Source organism: Sapajus apella, unplaced genomic scaffold, assembly GCF_009761245.1.
Source record: "Sapajus apella isolate SASKATOON/1434 unplaced genomic scaffold, GSC_monkey_1.0 scaffold58, whole genome shotgun sequence".
NCBI classification, from domain to species: Eukaryota; Metazoa; Chordata; class Mammalia; order Primates; family Cebidae; genus Sapajus; species Sapajus apella.
Genome location: NW_022436998.1, coordinates 3,614,838 through 3,637,940, shown reverse-complemented (window position 1 = coordinate 3,637,940; position 23,103 = coordinate 3,614,838). Strand labels below are relative to the sequence as shown.

At 40.8% G+C, this 23,103-nt stretch overlaps 1 protein-coding gene across 10 annotated transcripts in view; it reads right to left on the bottom strand.

Moving 5' to 3' along the window:
* Nucleotides 1-23,103, bottom strand: part of CPEB3 (cytoplasmic polyadenylation element binding protein 3) — a 239,167-nt gene that overhangs the window by 24,914 nt on the left and 191,150 nt on the right. For 9 of the 10 annotated variants that reach the window (XM_032245540.1, XM_032245542.1, XM_032245541.1 and 6 more), the window contains 2 exons: nucleotides 22,187-22,301; nucleotides 11,588-11,769 (listed from right to left, as the gene is read on the bottom strand). In XM_032245540.1, coding sequence (XP_032101431.1) covers nucleotides 11,588-11,769; nucleotides 22,187-22,301 — 297 coding nt within the window. Of the gene's footprint in view, nucleotides 1-11,587; nucleotides 11,770-22,186; nucleotides 22,302-23,103 lie in introns of those variants that run through there. The other variant, XM_032245543.1, reaches the window with a different exon arrangement.

Here is a 23,103-nt window from a genome sequence, read left to right as displayed (position 1 = left end):
AAAATTTTTTAAATAAAATAGATATTAAAATCCCAGGAGCCTCATGTTTTATGGAGCACACTTTAAGAAACATAGAGGAACTAATTCTAGGGACATTTTCCCTAGAATATGAGTAGAGAAGACCTGCCTGCTGAGATCTCTTCCTGCTTAAAGAATTCATACATGGTACTTTGGGAGGCCGAGGCGGGTGGATCATGAGGTCAAGAGATCGAGACCATCCTGGTCAACATGGTGAAACCCCGTCTCTACTAAAAATACAAAAAATCAGCTGGGCATGGTGGCGCATGCCTGTAATCCCAGCTACTCAGAAGGCTGAGGCAGGAGAATTGCCTGAACCCAGGATGCGGAGGTTGCGGTGAGCCGAGATTGCGCCATTGCACTCCAACCTGGGTAACAAGAGTGAAACTCCGTCTCAAAAAAAAAATAATAATAATAATTCATACATGGCCAGGCACAGTGGCTCACACCTGTAATCCCAGCACTTTGGGAAGCCGAGGCGGGTGGATTACCTGGGGTCAGGAGTTCGAGACCAGCCTGGCCAATGTGGATTATCTGGGGTCAGGAGTTTGAGACCAGCCTGGCCAACGTGGATTACCTGTGATCAGGAGTTCAAGACCAGCCTGGCCAACATGGAGAAACCCCATCTCTACTAAAAATACAAAACTTAGCTGGGCATGGTGGTGGGCACCTGTAATCCCAGCTGCTCAGGAGGTCGAGGTGGGAGAATCGCTTGAACCCGGGAGGTGGAGGTTGCAGTGCCACTGCTCTCCAGCCTGGACAACAAAACGAGCCTCCGTCTTGAAACAACAACAACAACAACAAAAAGAACTCATATGAGCTTCAAGTCAGTGACAGGTTTAAAAAAAAAAAAAAAAAAAACAGGGCCGGGCGCGGTGGCTCACGCCTGTAATCCCAGCACTTTGGGAGGCCGAGGCGGGTGGATCACGAGGTCAAGAGATCGAGACCATCCTGGTTAACATGGTGAAACCCCGTCTCTACTAAAAATACAAAAAATCAGCTGGGCATGGTGGCACGTGCCTGTAATCCCAGCTACTCAGGAGGCTGAGGCAGGAGAATTGCCTAAACCCAGGAGGCGGAGGCTGCGATGAGCCGAGACCGCACCATTGCACTCCAGCCTGGGTAACGAGAGCGAAACTCCGTCTCAAAAAACAAAACAAAACAAAAAAAAAAACAGAACTGAAATAATCAACCAACTTTACCCCGATTTTACCTGAAATATTTAACTCCCTTTGTCTCCACAAATTCCAATTATATTGTTTTTAATAAGCATCTTCTAGAAGAGTTCAAATATTAGTCATCCATGGTTTCACATAAATTAATGTGTTACCAGTTCTACTGTATACTGACAGAGTGCTTTACAATTTTCAAAAACACTTTCATTTACACACACACACCCCCTTCCTTCAAGCTATATAATAAGTGGTACAGTCAAGACTAAAACCCCAGATTGGCTGATTCTAGTCTAGTATCCTTTGTACCAGTAAAAATATTTCTATGGGATGAATTGGAGAAACTATAACCAATGTCTACTGCATGATCCATTTAAAGTTATAAATGTCTGATTTACAAATTTCTAGGAGACAACATGACCGAGCTGAGATAGACTATGGTTGTGCGTGAGGCAGGGGGCTGCACTGCCTCCGATTTTTATAAACAAATTGTTCATATCTATCAAGTCATTTGTTTTTGCTAGGCTAAGAGAGATTCAACTGATTCTACACTTTAAAAATTTTCTCATGAGCATACAGAGTTGACAAAGGTGTAGAAAACCGGCCATGTAAAAGCATTACCCATTTTCAATGATCTCATTTTCACAGTACAAAAATCTTTCATATGTAAATGACCTAGACTTACATCACATTAAAAAACTGAATTTAGCAAAGCTTTCACATCTTAAGAGTTCATTTGGCATCATTTCTAAAAATACCATTATAAAAAAAAGAATGAGTACAGGTACCATCATGGACTCTTATTGTGTTTAAATACTTTAAATTCAGTTTTTCACAGAAACACTATTCAAAGGAATACAAGCAAAATTAATCCTAAACTGTATTTCACTTCAGGTTCAAAATATTTTCATTATCAGAGAAAAGATAATGGTAAAAATACCACTTTCAAGACTGAAGTGAAAAAAGTCTTTGATTCTTAAAATGAAAAAATGTACCCAGTTATCTGTCTCTATAAAAAGAACTTAGTCTTTACATGCGTGTCTTGACTAACATCCAACCAGAATGTTGACAGATTGGCACATAAGTTAACTTTTCTTTTAAACTATCAACTATTTCATTTTCCTTATATCAAGGATACTTAGTGGAACTGAATAAATTCTTTAAAAGGAAAAAAAAAAGGAGCCAACAATCAGCCTTGGATGTATGATTAGGCCACAGCACAATTTAAATAGTCCAGGCTCAGCAATAATACAAATCAATATCTGTCTATACAGCCTAATAACTTCCCAGAGCACTCCTTTAACTGTCATGGTTTATCTGTGCAATAAAGTGTCAGGTAGTTAGGCTGGTGTTCTTATTACCTCTGGATAATGAAATCAAGCCTCTAAAGGTTAAGTAGCTTGCCCAAGGTCATACCACAATTGGAAAACAGCTAGGAATAGACCCAGATCTCCCAATTCCTAAGCAAGTACTCTTATTTTTACCATAGCAATGAAGTTCTGGAAGGTGGGGATACAGTTGAGTATGGGATATATCCCCCACTTACATACTAATGGTCATGCTTGTAACCGCTCCTCTCTATTAGAGCTCTAGGGAGCCTCTGTTATTTACGAGGATAACATATGCCTCATGTATGCAGAGGTGGAATAAATGCTGAGAATTAAGGCCGGGCGCGGTGGCTCAAGCCTGTAATCCCAGCACTTTGGGAGGCCGAGGCGGGTGGATCATGAGGTCAAGAGATCGAGACCATCCTGGTCAACATGGTGAAACCCCGTCTCTACTAAAATTACAAAAAATTAGCTGGGCATGGTGGCACGTGCCTGTAATCCCAGCTACTCAGGAAGCTGAGGCAGGAGAATTGCCTGAACCCAGGAGGCGGAGGTTGCGGTGAGCCGAGATCGCGCCATTGCACTCCAGCCTGGGTAACAAGAGCAAAACTCCGTCTCAAAAAAAAAAAAAAAAAAAAAAAAAAATGCTGAGAATTATGTGCTGAGTATCATACAACCTTGACACTGTCAATGCAGGGATAAATTACCAATTGAACAATAACTAGTGAACATGAGCCATAACACATGCATAAGGTAAGCTTTAACTGATTTATTTCCTCGGATGCTAATACTTTTTTCCTCAGAAGTAAAAACTAAGACATGAATTATACCTGTGCCTTTTTTTTTTTTTTTTTTTTTTTTTTTAGGTGGGGTCTCACTGTGTCACCCAGGCTGGAGTTCAATGGTACATTCATAGCTCATTGCACTCAAACTCCTGGGTTGAAGCAATCCTCCCATCTCCTGAGTAGCTGGGACTATAGGCATGTGCCACTATCCGGCTAATTTTTTTTATTTTTTATAGCGATAGGGTCTCACTATATTGCCCAGGCTGGTCTTGAACTCCTGGCCTCAAGTGATTCATTCGCCTTGGCCTCCCAAAGTGCCGGGATTACAGGTGTGAGCCAGTGTGCCTGGCCCTGTCTATATCATTTACAACAAAATGCTTCAGAGGCTGGGCACAGTGGCTCATGCCTGTAATCCCAGCATTTTGGGAAGCCAAGGCGGGCGGACTGCCGAGGGTCAGGAGTTTGAGACCAGCCTGGCCAACATGGTGAAATCCTGTCTCTACTAAAAAAAATATAAAAAATTAGCTGGGTGTGGTAGCAGGTGCCTGTAATCCCAGCTAGTTGGGGGGCTGAGACAGGAGAATCACCTAAACCCCATAGGCAGAGGTTACTGTGAGCCGAGATCATGCCACTGCACACCGGCCTGGGTGACAAAGCAAGACTTCATCCCAAAAAAAAAAAAAAAAGTTTCATAACACTAAAATTGCCAAACATCTTTACTAAATTATAAAAAAAAAATTAAACAGATGGGATCTTGCTCTGTCACCTAGGCTGGAGTTCAGTAGTGCAACTCCAACCTAGGTGACTAGCTCACTGTAGCCTCAACCTCCTAGGCTCAATAAATCCTCCTGCCTCAGCCTCCCAAGTAGCTAGGACTACTGGCATGTGCCACCATACCTGGCTAATTAAAAAAGAAATTTCTTTTTTTTTTTTTTTTTGAAGAGATGAGGGTCTTGTTATGTTGCCCAGGCTGGTCTTGAACTCCTGGTCTCAACCTATCCACATACTTCAGCCTCCTAAAGCATTAGGATTGTAGGAGTGAGCCCCTGCACCTGGCCTTCATTAAATATAATCCAGGGAAGTCACATTGACACCTCCGGATTATACTTTTTCTTTTCACTTTTATGTTAAGTATTCATGTAAAACTTTTTCAATAACTTGAAAAACATAAAAGTGAAAAACAAAACAACTGCACAAAGCACAGAAAAATTTCAGACTCATTTAGTGACTGTTCAAAATGACCTACAGGCATACCAGAAAATCCTGATAAATTCCAGATGTGCCCCTGCTCCATGCAGTACATGCTCCTGAAAAGTTATTTGAAATATTAAAACATATACACAATTTGATAAGGGAACTATAATTTCAGAAGTTCCTAACCTAGGCTTATGGAAAAAGGAATTCAAGGACAAAGAGAGTTTGAAGAAACATTAGTCCCTGCATGAGCAGCAAGGCTCAGGAAGGAAGTCCAATGAAGAGAGCTCTGCCCTCGATTGTCAAGTATCTTGAGAAAGTTTCCAAAACTCTCCTAGATTCTCCTGTGTTGCAAAACAAATGGGGTTGGACCAGGTCATGCCTAAGGTTAAGTCCAACTTGAGTGTATTATTAGTGCCAAAAAATACTTTTGCTGTTCTAAACAGCCAAATCTAAATTTATTATTTGAGTTTTCTAAACTAAGTAGAAAAAGAAAGCTGTGCAAAGTGCCCTCTGGTGGACAGCTGGATATGTGAAAGAATGGTATAAAAGGTCTTTCCATCTAGGCCACCTCTCTTTTTATTTGCTTTTAATTTTTTTTAATTAAAAAAAATTGTTTTAAGAGAACAAGGTCTCGCTATATTTCCCAGGCTGGTCTCAAACTCCTGGCCTCAAGCAGTCCTCCCAGCTCAGCCTTGCAAAGTTCTGGGATTACAGGCATGAGCTACTGTGTCTGGCCTCTTGGGCCACCTCTGAATCATCATTCATTCACTATAGTAACTCATTCATGCATTAATTCAAAAATAATTAATGTGTGTCCAGTAGGTGTCAGGCACTGTGTATACAGTAGTCAAACTGAAAGACACAGTTATTGCCCTCCTGAATTTTTATCATGTAACAGTAGATGGATATTAAACAAAGCATTATTTCATTATACTGGCATTTAATGGCACAGATAAATGGCAGATGTGTATTATGACAACAATCTATGGGGGAAGTGTAAACTCCAATGAAGAAAAGATTCTTAAAAATATTACAATTAAGCTGAGACCTGAAGAAAAAGTGGGTATTAGCCAGGCAACATATGTATAATGACCCTGAGAAATAGCTCAAGATAATGAAGGGAGAAGGGAGTGCTAAGGCAGAAGTACATAATACATGAAGGGTCATTTAGGTCATTTTAAGGACTTTGACCATTATCCTAAGGGCAGTGGAACACAATCAAAAGGTGTAAAGGAGTGAAAAGACATGATTAAATTATGATTATAAGAAGTTAATTCTGGTTGCTATGTAAAAAAGGCTTGGGGATGGGATAAAATCGAAGTGGGGAGCCCCAGGGGAAAGATATTCTAGATGTCCAGATGAGAGATGACACTAGATGTCTAGTATCCAGGCTTCCATGGTTGCTTCCAGTCCTGGCTCTCCTATATCTCCTCCCACTTCATTCTGCACATTAGTGAGTGCCTGCTGTGTGCCAAGCACTTCCATTCAGACTCCTGAGCAAAAGTGACAGAATTAAGATCATAGCAGCTCTGTGAGGAACTATTAGTAGAAGAAGCCTCTTCCACCTCTCTTAGTCCTCCCATGCCTGGACATGACATAGCAAAACGTTGTGATATGTAGATTTATCAACCTGCTCCAACAAGGGGGACTCTAATCACAGTTATAGCAGGGTTCAGAGGTTTGCCCCAAGAGCCTGGGCTACTTTGTTCCTGTGACTTTGAAGAGCACAGGTTAAATAAGTAGGATCCTCTCTATATAATGAGCTGACTGGTTACAGAGAATAAATAAAGTGTATCCCCTACTATCATTCCACTATTGTTATTATGCAGTTGATCTTCTTATTGCAGACTTAAAGGCTGCACATTAAAATACCTCTCTATGTTCCTTAAGACATAAAATATGGTATGATTGCAAAAAACCTGTGTTCTAAAACTGATTGTGATGGCTGCACAATTATGTACACATAATAAAAAATATTTAATTTCACACTCTAACTGGGTGCATTTTATGCCATGTGAATAGCATAAAACAGCTCGATAAAGTGTTACAAACAACAACAAAAACACCTCTTCCTTAAAGATCATGAGATTATGGATGAGTGAAATGACAGCAGAGATGAAAGTACCAAATCTACAGGATAACGTAGATAAATTAAATAATAATATAAACGTTGCATACTGACATACTTCATATTCATAAGCAAGCCAAAAAGTCTCCAAGGTGGTGAGAAGAAATAAAATCTATAAAGCTTATATTTCTTCCCTAAAACACTCTATCTAAAAGCTTCTCCAAAGATCAACAACAATAAACAAACATATAAACTCTCAAAAGAGGTATCTTTTGTAAAAAGGTGGTTGGATACATACTAGTCAATTTCTTCGTCATGTACCTCCCACAGCGTACACAAGAAAGATGAAACCCAAGAGCACACACCTCATGTGGCCCTACTGCTTTTTTCACTGTTCCAACACTTAATGAATTGTCTCACTTGATTGTCAGGCATTGCTGCTCTGCAGGTGGTCCCCTCCCACTCTTCTTAAGGGATAAGGGCTGCAAACAGGAAGCAAGTGACCCTTAAATGCCATCTCTACTTTTAAAAATTCACTGCATCTATATTTATAATGATGCAGACAGCAAGGGAGGATAATTTGGGTAAAAAGGTAACAAAGGTTGATGTTACTTAAAATAGTCAAAGTATTGGTTTAAAGGCAACTCTGGGCTCACATCAGAAGGAAACAGATTAATGCTATGACCAAATACTGAAGTTCTCTATAGAGTCTCTAGCACTCAATAGTGATCTATTTTCCTGAGGAGATATAAGACTTAGCCGCTACATGATCATGACATAACAATCCATGATTTATTATTATTTTTTGAGACAATGTCTTGTTCTGTTGCCCAGGCTGGAGTACAGTGGCATGATCACAGCTCATTGTAGCTTTAACCTCTTGAGCTCAAGCAATCCTCCCTCCTCAGCCTCCCCCATAGCTGGAATCACACAGGCATGTGCCACCATACTTAGCTAATTAAAAAAAAAATTTTTTTTGTAGAGATGAGGTCTCCCTATGTTGCCCAGGTGGTCTCGAACTTCTGGGCTCAAGCGATCCTCCCACCTTGGCCTCCCAAACTGCTGGGATTATAGACATGAGCTGCTGTGCCTGGCCTACTCATGTTTGTTCTTATGGGAAAGTAAATAAATGTCTCAAAGTAGAGGAAGAAGAAAGAAGGAAAAAGAAGGAGGAAGGAGGAAAATGAAGGAGAAAGAGGAGGAAGAAAGAAAGAAGAGAGAGAAGAAAGGAGGGAGAGGGGACAGAGGAGGGGAGGAGTGGTGAGGGGAGGAGTGGTGAGGGGAGGAGGGGGAAGGGGAGGAGTGGGGAGGTAAGGAGTGGGGGGGGGAGGGGAGGAGGGGAGGGAAGGGAAAGGATCTCCATATTGGTCAGGGCAAACAACGAAGATGGAGCTGGCCCAGCCGGGAGTGGTGGCTCACACCTGTAATCCCAGCACTTTGGGAAGCTGAGGTGGGCGGATCACGAGGTCAAGATATCGAGACCATCCTGGCCAACATGGTGAAACCCCGTCTCTACTCAAAATACAAAAATTAGCTGAGTGCGGTGGTGTGTGCCTGTAGACCCAGCTGCCTGGGAGGCCGAGGCAGGAGAATCGCTTGAACCTGGGAGGTGGAGGTTGCAGTGAGTCGAGATGGCGCCACTGTACTCCAGCCTAATAACAGAGCATGACTCCATCTCAAAAAAAAAAAAAAAAAAGAAGAAGATGGAGCTCATCTCTGAGGGGCAAAAGGGAGAGTAGGGACTTTGCCACTTTCAACAACTTCCAATATTCCCACTCAGACGGCTCTCTTCCCGGGGCACTGAAGGAACTGTTGGGCCCGTTTCTAACAACACATGGAGGTAGCAGTCTTGTGCCCACTGCAACAGTCCCACCATACACATACATATTGTACATACTGCTTTCTTGAACAATATCTTTCTGGGCTTCTCACCCATCTCATGGGACACCCAAGGCTGTTACTATTGCCTTCACTGTACCCTGAAGCTCAGAATTTAAGTAACTTGACCAAGATCATATAACCGCAGGGGGAACAAGACCAGATCTAGACCCAGGCCATCTGACTTGGGGCCAGTGGTTTTTTCACTAACCATTGTACCTTTCTGCTACTTCTTCAGCAGAGCAACTGTTAAAACCCAACCTATATAATATTAACAAAAATCAGTATTAAGTACATTTGTAGCAAGATGAATACTTGCTGGTTAAATACCTGTCGACCTGTCATAAGGATCTGGCTTTTCAGTAGTAAAATTTCATTTAATCTTCAGACCATTACCAGGAAGGAGTTACAGATGAGGACCTGAAGCTGCTGGCCTTAAGTAACCTGCTTGGGGTCGCCAGTGACTGATTGAAGCAGCAAAGGTTTAAATGTATTGGAATCTGTTCTTGCTCCAAATTCCCTACAACTAGCTGCTACCTTAAATGTTTACCAAGGACTACTCTAATATATAGATATAAAATATATGGTTAACCCAATTACAGCAAGCAGAAAAGTCAATGGCTTTCCTGAGCCCTGAGAAGTTTGATGTTCCAAACACATTTTCATAGCATGTTCTACAATCATGCTAACAAAAGCAAAGCCATTTCTCTCCTTTTTAACCTAGTTCTAATCTTGTGGGAAGAAATACTGAGGGCCTGAGCCTGCCTCAAAGTAGCTGTGAGAACAGGGATAGGCAACAAAACAAACATATCTGAATTTATTATGAATTTTTTTTGGGGGGGGGGCGGAGTCTCACTCTGTCACCCAGGCTGGCATGCAGTGGTGTGATCTCGGCTCACTGAAACCTCCGCCTCCTGGGTTCAGGTGATTCTTCTGCCTCAGCCTCCTGAGTAGCTGGGACTACAGGCACGCACCACCACACTCGGTTAATTTTTTTGTATTTTTAGTAGAGACGGGGTTTCACCATCTTGACCAGGCTGGTCTCAAACTCCTGATCTCATGATCCGCCTGCCTCTGCCTCCCAAAGTGTTGGGATTACAGGTGTGAACTGTGTCCAGCTATTATGATTCTTAAAGGGGCTCAATGACTACTACAAATCCCTAGGGCAAGCATATCTCCCTCTAATAAGGAATAAGCCAGGAGGTCGGTAGGATGGAGGCAAAGGGAAGGTAGAGATATGGGGAAATGGAGACCTCCTCTAGGTTTTATTTTTCCAGGATCTACCTCCTGTACAGTCACTAGTTCTGGCTGTAGAGAAGAACAAAGAAAGCTACTTCCATATAGATAAGAACCCAAGGCTCTTCAGGTTAAGTTCACTGCCTAGGTTCACCAGTGATGGTTGCAATAGAGGTCTCAATGTAATAGAATCTGGTATGTGACTCCCAAATGTACAGGCACAAGCATGTCTACCAACAATAGCAGCAGAAGTTAAAGGAACCCTCTAAGTAGCAACATGTGTTAATTCAACAAAGGTTTATCAAGCATCAGTGACTGAATCAAGCAACAGGTAAATACTGGGGACCAGGCAGGGAATGAGACAGCTACCACGCCCATCTTTGCGGAGCTTACAGTCTCACGCCTATAAACCCAGCACTTTAGGAGGCCAAGGTGGATGGATCACAAGGTCAGGAGTTCAAGACCAGCCTGGCCAAGATGGTGAAACCCTGTCTCTACTAAAAATACAAAAAAATTAGCTAGGCGTGGTGGCAGGCACATGTAATTCCAGCTACTCAGAAGGCTGAGGCAAGGAATTGCTTGAACCTGGAAGATGAGGTTGCAGTGAGCCAAGATTGCGCCACTGCACTCCAGCCTGGGTGACAGCAAGACTCTGTCTCAAAAAACAAAACAAAACAAAAGGGCATGCTCAGATTGCTATGGATACTTAAAAACTGGAAATGGAGTTGAATCTTTATTATGTCTTTGAATCTCCACGACTTTAAAGAGTGTTTCAAAATTCTAAATTATTTTATTCATTTTAATTAAAAACCAAATCGCTACCACTTACTCTTAAGAAGATCAGTGAAGTGGCAAACAGAATATTTATTCTTAGCCTTGGCCCTTGTAGTTTTTGATCAGATACATGTCTTTACAAACATATAATCTTGAATATGAAAAATCCATCACCAGTTAAAATTTTTACCTCAGAAACTTGCCTGCTACACAAAATTAGTCAAAGTTGCCTGTAGAGGATGTAAGTGAAACTTCATATAGAACATATTTACTACTTCACTAATTCTAGTCCAGTGTATGCCCCAAAAACATTCTTTACTAGAAGAATTAATAGTCATAGCACAGTTGCACAGGCAGGCGTTCAAGAGTTGGTGCTATTCCCCTACTTGCTCTTTTCATTTATTAATACAGGGTCCAGATTGGCTCTTACTGGCTTCCATACCCCTAAGCTTCCAAACAGCTGTCAAAGCTTTGGTTCAAGGAATTTAAACTCGTGTCTCTCTGCAAAACCAATTATATACACCAACTGCCTAAACTCTACTTCATGCCCCCTCTTTACATCAGACGTAGCACTCTTAATGTCACTAGAGGCCAGGCAGGTAATACCCATGAACAGCATGGCAGGTAATGCATATGCATATATGGTGTAAGCAGGAGAAGCAGAGGAAGGGAAAAGCAGCTTTTTGGCTCCAATGATTGCCACAGTGTATGAGCTTGCAACTTCAAGCCAGAAGTTCAACATCTCATATATACTCCTGAATGTTTAAATGTTAATCTAAGTTTCTTTGTTGTTTAAGAGCACTATGTAGGTCAAGCAGGTCACCAGCTCTCCATTTCTGTTAATACACTGTTAGTGTCATCTTCTGAACAGCACTAGTTTGGTATGCTAAATTTTGCAGGATTATTTTCATAAGTGTAACATCACTCTAGGGATGGGCGAGGCAGAATATTCCTTAACGCCTTAAATACCAACAGTGATCTCTTTTTCAGGCAGCCTAGATGGACTCATGGACTAATGCCATCCAAGGTAGAGCTGCTCACTTATGATCACAAGGTGCCTTTCTTCCCGGGAAATCACAGAAAAAACTTCTTTTCTTTCCCATAGCAGTTCCACCCTAAGTAGGTGCTTACCCGTTTGTCAATGTCATTGTGCTGAAGCTGCACAAAGCGAGCACTGATGGCTGCAATGTAACTCTGCTGATTGGAGAATGCTACGCGGCCAGCACCTTTGGGGTACTTCAGCTCTGGGTCTGTATCAATGCCAGCATAGCAGACACCACCGTACAAACGGTCCATAATCATTGCCAGCTCAACTGCAAAGAAACAAAACATGGATATGTATAAATATTTGGGCGGTACTCTTGCCCAGGAGAAGTAAGAATTATTTGGAGATCATGCAGTGTAAATTAAGAAAAGGAAAACCCATGTTAAATATCATGAAGAATGTCCACACCAGTCTTACAACTCAAGTAGGGAAGGTCCTCAGAGGGTGTTTTGAAATAAAATGGAAAAAAAAAATTAGGAATTTACAGACGCACACACAAGAATTTATATAATCAGAACTTTAGCAGTGGTACTGAAGACATGAACTACCAGTAATCCTCCTGTTCTAATTTCTAACTGCTTAGTCCAGTGGAATGCGCCCTGGGTAGGCAAGGCATTTTATGCTGCCCTAACAAGTTAATAAGAAACAGTCCTACTTACTAACCTCTAAGACTAAAAGCAATTGCTAGTGTCACATTGCTATATTAGGACTAAGCGATAGAAGGGATTAACTGTTTGTTTTAAGTAGAGACAATTAGTTTACAGCCTTAAATATCCACAATTTAAAAAAAATAAAGATTTTAGAGTATATTCTATCCCAACTGAGAATCCTCCATATTAACCTCTCCTGTTGAATTCTAAATAATAATTCTAGTAATGATAATAGCCACAATAAACATTTACTGAGCACTTACAACATACCACAGAGCATAAGGTGCTACACAAATAGTAAAAACATACCCATGGGGCACCTTGCTATAGATCCAGAAGTCTGGCCTGTACTCTTTGTCGCATTTATTCTAAATGTGCCGTGGTTTGTTTGTTTGTTTACTGAGACAGGGTCTCCCTGTGTCACTCAGGCTGGAGTATAGTGGTGTGATCTCAGCTCACTGCAGCCTTCCTGGCTCAAGTGATTCTCCTGCCTCAGCATCCCAAGTAGCTGGGATTACAGCCATGCATCATCACAACTGGCTAATTTTTTGTATTTTTAGTAGAGATGGGGTTTCACCATTTTGGCCAGGCTCGTCTTGAACTCCTGACGTCAAGTGATCCGCCAGCCTCGGCCTCCCAAAGTGCTGGGATTACAGGCGTGAGCCACCATGCCCAGCCTAAATATGCCTTTATCTTGGCATATTTACAGAACAATAAAGATACCATTAGAAAAACATGTAGCACTTACCTGCAACCAGATTGTCTGAAGGTAATTGTTTACTTGATGCTGGACAGCACCTCCTCCAGGTATGACCATTCCTTTTAGGCTACTCACATAGTATAAGTCCAAAAGACTCAGCATTACCCCTGGGGAGTGACCCAAGAACCTGTTTCAACACCTATATATGGTATTTGGAAAGGAGAAGACAGGGAAGACAGACAATGACCTGGGCCACAGCTAGTGTGCAAAGATCATCACATAGCAGAGCTCCACAGGAATCAGTATCTGGGGAGATGGAGAGCAGCACAACTCTTCTCTTCTAGGAGAACAGTTCTGCAGAACGTACAAAGGCTGAAGGGCTGAACAGTATAAGAACTCTACTAGACTTCTATGAACAAAAGGAAAGCCAAGTATCACTGGTTCCTGTAATATGAAATTGCTGAGGCAGTGAGAAAAACTGTGTTGCTGTCAGAAGATTGCCAGTTGGTAATTGTTTTCTAAGGGCCTATTTTTAATAGGAAGGACAACCTACCACCACCAAGTGATTTTCAGAAGGTGTGAAAATAAACTAATAATAACTAAGCCTAAGAGTAGGTGCTATTAAAGACAGAGCAGCAGAAAACTATCTCAATTATACCACTGTGGTCAGAACTACTAAGTCATATCAGAGAAGGAAGCATTGCCTATTAAAGCCAAGTAAATGCTGACTGAAGTCTTGGGGCAGGATCCAGGAATCACATTCATTCAAACAATCTCATAGGAATTGTGCCCATACCCTGAATATGAGAGGCCCTTATACTTCATCCCAACAACCTCTGATGGTTTGAGGATCTTCTCCTATAGCTAATGTTACTGCAGTAATAGAGACCAAGAAACTGAAGGCAGAATTCATTGTTAATTGCAGTCATTAATGAATTTCCCTTATTGGTTGAATGGATTTAGTGAAATAAGTAACCTCAGGACCCTGTAAATTAAATACTAATTTTCAAAAGACAAGGCTTCTTTTTCTGTAGTGAAATAAGAGAGGAACAATCTCTAAGCCTGGTGAATGGCCAGGAAAAGAATGCTGGCAAGGAACTGAATGGCACTTGTCTTCCACAACTGGAAAGACTCAATAAAGTGCCTAATTTAGAAAGAAGGCACATGAGTGGTAAGCTTGAAACTCCAGCTAAGCAGGAGAGTTACTGTAACCACAGATTCTTCCACACCACAGTGGTCTCCAAAAACATCTTCAGGATCTTCTGATGCCAGATAAACACAAACATTCCATTACTTTGTGAATCTATCTGTTTGAAATCATTTGCACGTTCCAAGGATTAGATCATGACTGATGTTGCTGGCAGTTAAATAATTTTGATAGGAAGCAGAAACCCTCACTGGCTTGTGCTCTTATGAAAACCAATTATAAATAAATAATTCCCATTTATGAGCTTATATACAGTCGCTTTTTTGGCCACCAAAAAGTCTGCAGACATGTGAGTCAATTAAGTCTCACTTAATGAAGGGCAATTTGTTGAGAAGATAGAAGAAACCAAGGTAACTGAAGAAGAGGTTTTTGGGAGAAGAATATGAAAATTTCCCATCTCTCTCTCTCTACCCTAATCTGCATTTTAACTACAGAAAGTCCAATATATGACCACCCTTGAAGAAAAGTAAACAATAGTCAAACTGCTGTTTGTATTTTGTCTTTTGCTCAACCAGTGGGTCTTCATTCAGCATACTTTCTGCACTGCAGGCTGAACTCATTTAAGTACTAAACAGAATTTCTAGTCCTCATTTGAAACCATCCTCTGCAGCGGGCAGACAAAGTAGCTCCTAGGACCATGTTCTTAATATTTAATCTGAGGAAAAATGAGGGTACCAGAGCAGGGCACAAAGGTGAAGAAACCCAGAATTCACACAGAGGTGAAAACAAGTAAACAGTCCACAAGGAAGTCAAGACTTTCCAAACCACTTTTCATATTCTTTCCTATCCAGACAGTGCTCACAGGTCTGTCTGGTCATGGTGGGAAGATAGCAGGTCTAACAGCTATAGTTTAAGCGTATACTGTACTTTGGACAAGATGCTCTGTCATCCTAAGACAATTTAAGTTATCTCATGAACAACTTCCATGATAGCAGCAACACAATGAGTCTAATCCACATGCTGGCTCTTGTGATGAGCGTCACTGTGCCACAGACTGGAGGGGAAACCAGAATACTGCAGCAATGTGGAGCATACAGCATCCCCATGAATTCCTTTGGATTGTGATGGCTACATCTGTGAAGCTGAATATAAGCTTCAACTGTGGTTCCTTGAGTTTGCTCCTGATGCTTTTTTTTTTTCCAGACGAAATCTCGCTCCATCGCCCAGGCTGGAATGCAGTGACACAATCTCGGCTCACTGCAACCTCCACCTCCCAAGTTCAAGCGATTCTCCTGCCTCATCCTCCCAAGCAGCTGGGATTATAGGTGCACAGTCACCACACCCAGCTGATTTTTATATTTTTAGTAGAGACGGGTTTTTGCCATATTGGCCAGGCTGGTCTTGAACTCCTGACATCAGGTAATCTGCCTGCCTTGGCCTCCCAAAGTGTTGGAATTACAGGCATGAGCCACTGCGCTTGGCCTGATCCTGATTATTTACAAAGATGTGAAAGGGTCTTCAATTCACCAGATAGGAAACCCATGATGACTCCTCCCAGCCCTGCTTCGCCTCAGGGCCCTATTTATATCATTTAATTATAATACATTTCAAAGCCAGCTAAGGCAGTGTGTGAGTCTGAGATACTGGATAGCCAAATGGGATAGAGCAGAAATGAATATTCCAGAGGAAAATATCATAATCGTCTTTATAGATTCTAAACTGTGAATCTAGAATCCATATTTCTTCTCTTTGGAAATAAGGACAAAACAGGAAAGAGGCGTAGGACACCTTAAGATATCAAAGAGGTCTTGACTTCTGAAAGAAAGGAAGATTAAACTTGAAGACTTTCCAGGTTTACCACAATTGTCAAGTTGGTTCAAGGCAATTCACATGCTACAAGTGGAAGAAATGTACTCATAAGATTCTGTTCTGCATTAGGTATGTTGGGAAGTTAAGAATATTTTCAGACTGGGTGCAGTGGCTCATGCCTGTAATCCCAGCACTTTGGGAGGCCGAGGCAGGCGGATCACCTGAGGTCAGGAGTTCGAGATCAGCCTGACCAACATGGAGAAACCCCATCTCTACTAAAAATACAAAATCAGCCAAGCATGGTGGCACATGCCTGTAATCCTAGCTATTCAAGAGGCTGAGGCAAGAGAATCACTTGAACCCGGGCGGCAGAGGTTGCAGTGAGCTGAGATAGCGCCACTGCACTCTAGCCTGGGAAATAAGAGTGAAACTTCATTTCAAAAATGTATTTTTTCAATTAGATGGTATGAACAATGAACTAAACCAGACAGAGTACACTGGTACCAAGTTGACTCTCTACTGTTACTGAGACAACATCTCAGATCTCAGCTTAATAAAGTATCTTCCTTTTGACCTGAGAAAGATCAATTGCCCTATCTGAACTCTGCTTCCTCATCTCAAAAGTGCAGTCTACAACTTATAATCTTGCAGGATTATTGTGAGAATTAAATATCTATGAGAGCTCTGAACACACTGCTGAGGACAGGGTAGTATTCAAATATTTCATTTTGTCCAGGGTTCTCGCCCTGCTCCCACCCTGTGAATCTCTGCTTAACATTTAAGTTGGCCTGGTTTCTGCTCTCTAAGCACCAATTCATCCCCACATTATTTTGGCTGTATGCTAACATCAGACAGCCTGCTACTGGTATGACAAAGTTTGACATAGGCTATGGATGAGGGTTTGCTTTTGGTGCAGAGGGAGGACACAGACACATACTTAACATTAGAAAGTCCTTAGCTTTACCTAAAGGTAATACAGTTAATTCAGTATGCCAAATTTGGAGTTTATCCAACACAACTCATACTGAACTTAGAACATGGTGAAAAAGCTTCTATTGTTAAAAAACTTGATACAGGATGGTTTCTGCCTGCAACCACTTATTAAAAAAACAATAAAGGATAGCGTTATAATATTCCAGTTTCCTAAATCACAAATCAGGATATGGTTCCTAAACTATCAACTGTTTATACAAAATGTCTAAAATCAATGATCTTAGAAAAATTCAGGATATATGTTCTCTAGATATATGCCATATATCTCTGAATATTTACTTCACAAATTTTTACCCCACCCAGAAAAGCCATCCTCACAACAGTCAGAGCAGGTGGGGAAAGACAGAGAAAGAAATTTCAGGATCCATCACAAAATACTAGTAGGGGGAAAAAAAGGGAAAGAATTATCAGAGCAATTGTTAGGAAAGAAAGGACCAAAAGACGAAAAAGCAGAAGGTAGGCTGTGGGGATTCAGGTGAGCACTCTCTCAAGATTGATCTGTTTTGCAGGGCCTGCTCTGATAAACTGTCAGAAGGAAGTCATGAAGTAAAGAACAGTTCATATGCTTCTAATGAGAAAGACTGAAGGTTTTTCCAATGTGATCAAGGTTGGGAATGAATGGATCCCAAAGCTTGGTCACTGAGGCAGTCCTCCAATCAGATGCTAAAGCCAAGAAATTGGGGTCAGAGACATACTCATGTTAATCAACTGGGGAAGAGTACAGAGACCACATACCTCATTCTCTACTTTTTCCTGGTGATATCAGAGCCCCCAAGCCTGGCACTCGAGTGAAGAGGTCCTAATGCCATAGGGATATGCAGCAGGGCTATTTCTGTATGGAGATTCAGTAAGACATGTTGCTCATATTATGTGAATGAAGAGTGACAACATGTACTTCCAGGTGGTAGCAGGGGGAGAATCAAACTGCCCATTTCCCTATACAGACTGAAGAATATGTAAGCTTTAGCCACACGGTGGCACGGTGAGTCTACTTACACGCTTTTCTAGTGTGAGGGTAGGGTGAGCTGGGGAGTAGAAAGAAAACAAGATCTAATAAACACTAGGAGACTTCAGGCAAACCATCCTTGGCTTGCAATTGTCATTGATGGGAGTGATAAAAGGAAGAGACAGTAAGAATGTGTATTATTTGATATATAGAAACCCACGACCAGGCAGTGAGTGAGTAAGCTCATCTAAATTTTCCACTGATATGTTTCCATTTTCAGTTTTTGTTTTCTTTTCCTTTCCTTTCTAGGACTGTGCTTTTTTCCAACCTTTTTTTTTTTTTTTTTTTTTTTCCGAGATAAGGTCTCACCGTCACCCAGGCTGCAGTGCACTGGTGTGATCTCAGCTCACTTCAGTCCTAACCTCCCTGGGCTCAAGTGATTCTCCTGTCTCAGCCCCCCAAGTAGCTGGGACTACAGACACGTGCCACAATACCCAGCTAAGTTTTATATTTGTTGTAGAGACAGTATTTCACCATGTTGCCCAGGGTGGTCCAACCTGAGTTTTTAAAAGGGAGGCTTGCCAAACAACCAGAAACTCAGGACAATACTGCTTAAAACCGGTTGCCTTTTTTCTTTAGAGGTGTTTGTATATTTCCATTTAAAGGAATAAGGCCTGTATTCAGAATAACCATCAGTGATAATGGTCTCTGTCTTACAATAAGGAAATATCAAAAAAACAAAAACAAAAACAAAACCTCACAAGATCCAAAGGAGTAACACTTCCATGATAATATTTTAGTCACTGTGACATATTAAGTAATACTTTTTGGCCCTGAATAGGATAAAAATCCACCTGGACATCTAAAATCTCACCTGTTGAGGAAGGTCACCCATATCTAGTCCAGGATCACTTTGCATATAATGTTTAAAATGGTTTTAGACTTTCTAAAATTCCATAACTACAATATCCCTTGGAAATAATAAAAAATGCTCTAAAGTGTTTCAAAACCAAATGTGAGAATCATGTTAAAGAATATAATGTGGTCTCCAATTAATTCTGAGTTCACATTCTATGAATACATTTGTTTTCTTCTGAAATATTTTGACTCTCTGTATATCATGACCTCTTTAACATGATACTGGGATATTCAGGTTTGCATGACACATACTTTGCAGTGCTAGTAATACAGTAGATGCTCAATAAATGTTTATCATTCAAGTGAACTGTCCTGTATTCAATTTCAGATTTCTACCAAAGTCACAATGAATTCCTTTAAAAATGGTCTTCCATTCCAAGGTATACATCAGTTCACAAAGCTCAGTATGTTTCAGAGAAACCCAATTCCTATGATCATAGACTCAAGTTGCAGATGTTAACTCTTTTGTCTTGATAACATGGTCCTCTAACTTAGAGTCTTGGGATGAATGGTAAAATTCTAAGACACTAATATAGATTACTTTGCCACCTAGAAACTAGCTACACTTAAGGGAAATGTTGGCATAGGGGGAACATTATCAATAGAACAAGTAAATTTAGATTACTATCCACATAGTTATAAAAACAAAACAATTTTAAAACAAAAAATGTTAGCTTAGTTAAAAAAAAAAAAAAAGAGAGAGAGAACTTCAGCCAGGCACAGTGGTTCACACCTGTAATCCCAGCACTTTGGGAGCCTGAGGCAGTGGGATCACGAGGTCAGGAGTTTGAAAACAGCCTGGCCAGCATGGTAAAACACTGTCTCTACTAAAAACACAAAAATTAGGCCGGGCGCGGTGGCTCACACCTGTAATCCCAGCACTTTGGGGGGCTGAGGTAGGCGAATCACAAGGTCAGGAGTTTGAGACCAGCCTGGCCAAGATAGTGAAACCCCATCTCTACTAAAAATACAAAAAAACTGCGCCACTGCACTCCAGCTCAGGCAACAGAGTCAGACTCTGTCTCAAAAAAAACAAAGAAACAAACAAAATAGCCAGGCATGGTGGCACATGCCTGCAGTCCCAACTACTTGTGAGGGTGAGGCAGAAGAACTGCTTGAACCTGGGAGGCAGAGGCGGCAGTGAGCTGAGATCGCACTACTGCATTCCAGCCTGGGCAACAGAGGGAGACTCGATTTCAAAAAAAAAAAAAAAAAATTCAAGAATTATGAAAGGTATAGTATCTAGTCAGGGAACACAAAATCCCATTTCTTACTAGACAACTAAATATAATTCTTGTCTAATCCTAGAATTTGTGGCATCTTGCAGACACCAAATGTTAAAGAATGCAATTTAATGTCCTGGCATTCACTTCTTGCAGTGTCGGCGTGATCACACAGGAAGTGTGGAAAAGGTATCCTCACAGGATTTACAGAAGAAAAATTATATACAGGCCCTTATCTATCTTTCCAAATCATTAAAACAGGAAGAATAGAGTGAATAATACAAATTGAAGTTTAATTTATAAACTTGTATGTCTGTGACTTGGATAGACATAAGAAGTTAAAACCAGTTCTGTTATTTTTATAACTATAGGACTTTTTCTTTCAGAATATTTTTTCAGATTTCTATCTAGGAAAAAAGGAAAGGGGCTAGAACATAAAAACTAATTTGTGGCTGGGTGTGATGGCTCAAGGCTATACTCCCAGCACTTTGGGAGGCTGAAGTAGGCGGATTACCTGAGGTCAGGAGTTCGAAACCAGCTCACCAACATGGCAAAACCCTGTCTCCGTTAAAAATACAAAAATTAGCCAGATGTGGTGGCACACACCTGTAGTCCCAACTACTTGGGAGACTGAGGCTGGAGAATCGCTTGAACTCTGGAGGTGGAGGCTGCAGTAAGCCAAGATGGCACTACTGCATTCTAGCCTGGATAACAGAGTGAGACTCCATCTCAAACAAACAAACTAATTTGTGCTTGTAGTTTGTTGCAAAAGGAATAGCTAGAATATTAGCAATGATTGTCCATTTGTAAAATGTGAAAAAGGATTTCTGTCCCTCCCCACTCCTAAACATAACACTATTAGAAAAAGTCAGAAATGGCCGGGCACAGTGGCTCACACCTGTAATCTCTGCACTTTGGGAGGCTGAGGTGGGTGGATCACCTGAGGTCAGGAGATCGAGACCAGCTTGGCCCAACATGGTGAAACCCCATCTCTACTAAAATTACAAAAATTAGGTGGGTGTGGTGGCGGGCACCTGTAATCCCAGCTACTCAGGAGGCTGAGGCAGGAGAATCACTTGAACCCAGGAGGCGGAGGTTGCAGTGAGCCAAGATGGTGCCGCTGCACTCCAGCCTGGACAACAGAGTGAGACTCCATTTCAAAAAAAAAAAATGTCAGAAATATTCCACCTACCATTTTTAAAAAGTACAGTTTATAAACAAGGGCTGCATTTGCCCTCCTCTCATAATTCTTTTCATGTTTGAATTAGCCCTTCTTAGACTTTATTCTCCAACTGCAGATAAAAGGGAGGCATCTATGCAGCTTTGCTTTTATCTTTTGACAGTTTTCCATTAGAATGAAGAACATAAGATCCAATCAGAATAAATATGTTTAAAAGTCCTTCAAAATGAAATTATGAATGTCTTTATATAGGTCTAATGTTATCCTTTAGGTGTAGGCTGGAGTTGGGATTTGGATAAATATGTTAGGAACGTTAAGGAACTTTCAGAATTAAGAAGTCATTAAAGTCACACACCCAAATAACTTTATGTTACATTTTATAATTCTGTTTCACAACCTGATTTTAATGATCTCTGCTTTTTGTTTTAATTTTTAGGTAGAACTAAGTCTACTTGCATATAAATAACACAAAAGAAATGTAACTTCACAACTACAGTGGCAACAGTAACATTTTTGTCTTTAAAAAATTAAACTCAATTATTCTAAGTGCTTCAAAAACTTAGATTTTAGAAATAATTTTGTTATATTCCACTGGCATGAATACTGGTTATTAGGAGGCTGATGCACAGCTGATTGGATTTGTCTTTCGATGTAAATATATACTGAAGTTATCAGTTCAGCATCACTTCAAACTCTCCAGTCAATTATGATTCTCCTCAAATCCAGCAGCACAATTATTTCATCATTGGAAAGGAACTTTAAAAAAAACAGGGAAGCTTTAAAGAAGACTTCTGTCATACATAATAATGCTGACTGGCAGAAGAATGCACACTGCCAAATGTGTTACTATTTTTTATATAAGTGAGTAAATAGGAAAGCACTGAATATAATTCATTTTTTCAACATAATTGTCTAATGAAATTACTTTTGCACCATAACAAAATAAAGCATTTTGAGAGAAAACCTTTAATCCTGAAAAAGCTCATTGAAAATGACAACAGACTTCTTTTTGGAGACTGTGTATAGCTGACTAGAAACCTAGAAAATACTTAAGACTAAAGGCATTGGGGATTTTGTTGTTGTTGGTTTTATTGTTGTGGTGTTACTATTTCCACTCACCAGCTCGAAGGGGTCGTGGAACTCCCCCAACAAAGATAGTTTTTCTGGGGTCCAAAGGCTGAGAACCATCCATTACAAAGTCACTGTCACTTAGGTTCCATGGTCGAATTTGCACCTGAAAAAAAGTTGTTTACTTGGTCCTTACTTCATTTCCATCAACCCCAAATGAGAATAAGATGACTAAAGACAAACCCACTGATTTGTGCATTTCACAATGAACATGACCCAAACAAAATCCAGTTATTTAGTTGTAATCTGCATTAAGTACCTTTCAATAGAATGCTTGGAGAATCTACTTACAGCTACTGTACTCAGCACTCTAGGCAAATGACATATACTATGAAACCATCGGAAACCACCTCTGCCTGTGGGGTTTTTTTGTTTGTTTGTTTACTTTAAGGCAGGCTTTTAGAGACAGAGTCTGTATTTTGAATCAGATTCATTTTAATGCATGATAGAGACTGTTTACAATGTGTCATAGTACACCACTTCATTTGTTTTTAAGAGTACACCTAAAGCACATTAGGAGTATTTTCTAAAAATTATCCATGTCTGACTTTTTAATTCTCAACACCCTCCAAAATTCAAACGTATCTTTCAGCAATGTGATTTAATACAGATTAACACTCAGCAAGTTAGCATAGAATTACCAAAGATAGCAATAAAGCACAAAGAGCGTTCTCTGGGGTCGGGCCGGTGGCTCACGCCTGTAATCCCAGCACATTGGGAGACCCAGGCAGGCGGATCCTTTGAAGTAAGGAGTTCGAGATCAGCCTGGCCAACATGGTGAAACCCCGTCTCTACTGAAAATACAAAAATTAGCCAGGTGTAGTGTGGCTCATGCCTGTAGTCCCAGCTACTCAGGAGGCTAAGGCATGAGAATCGCTTGAACCCAGGAATTTAGGTTGCAGTGAGCT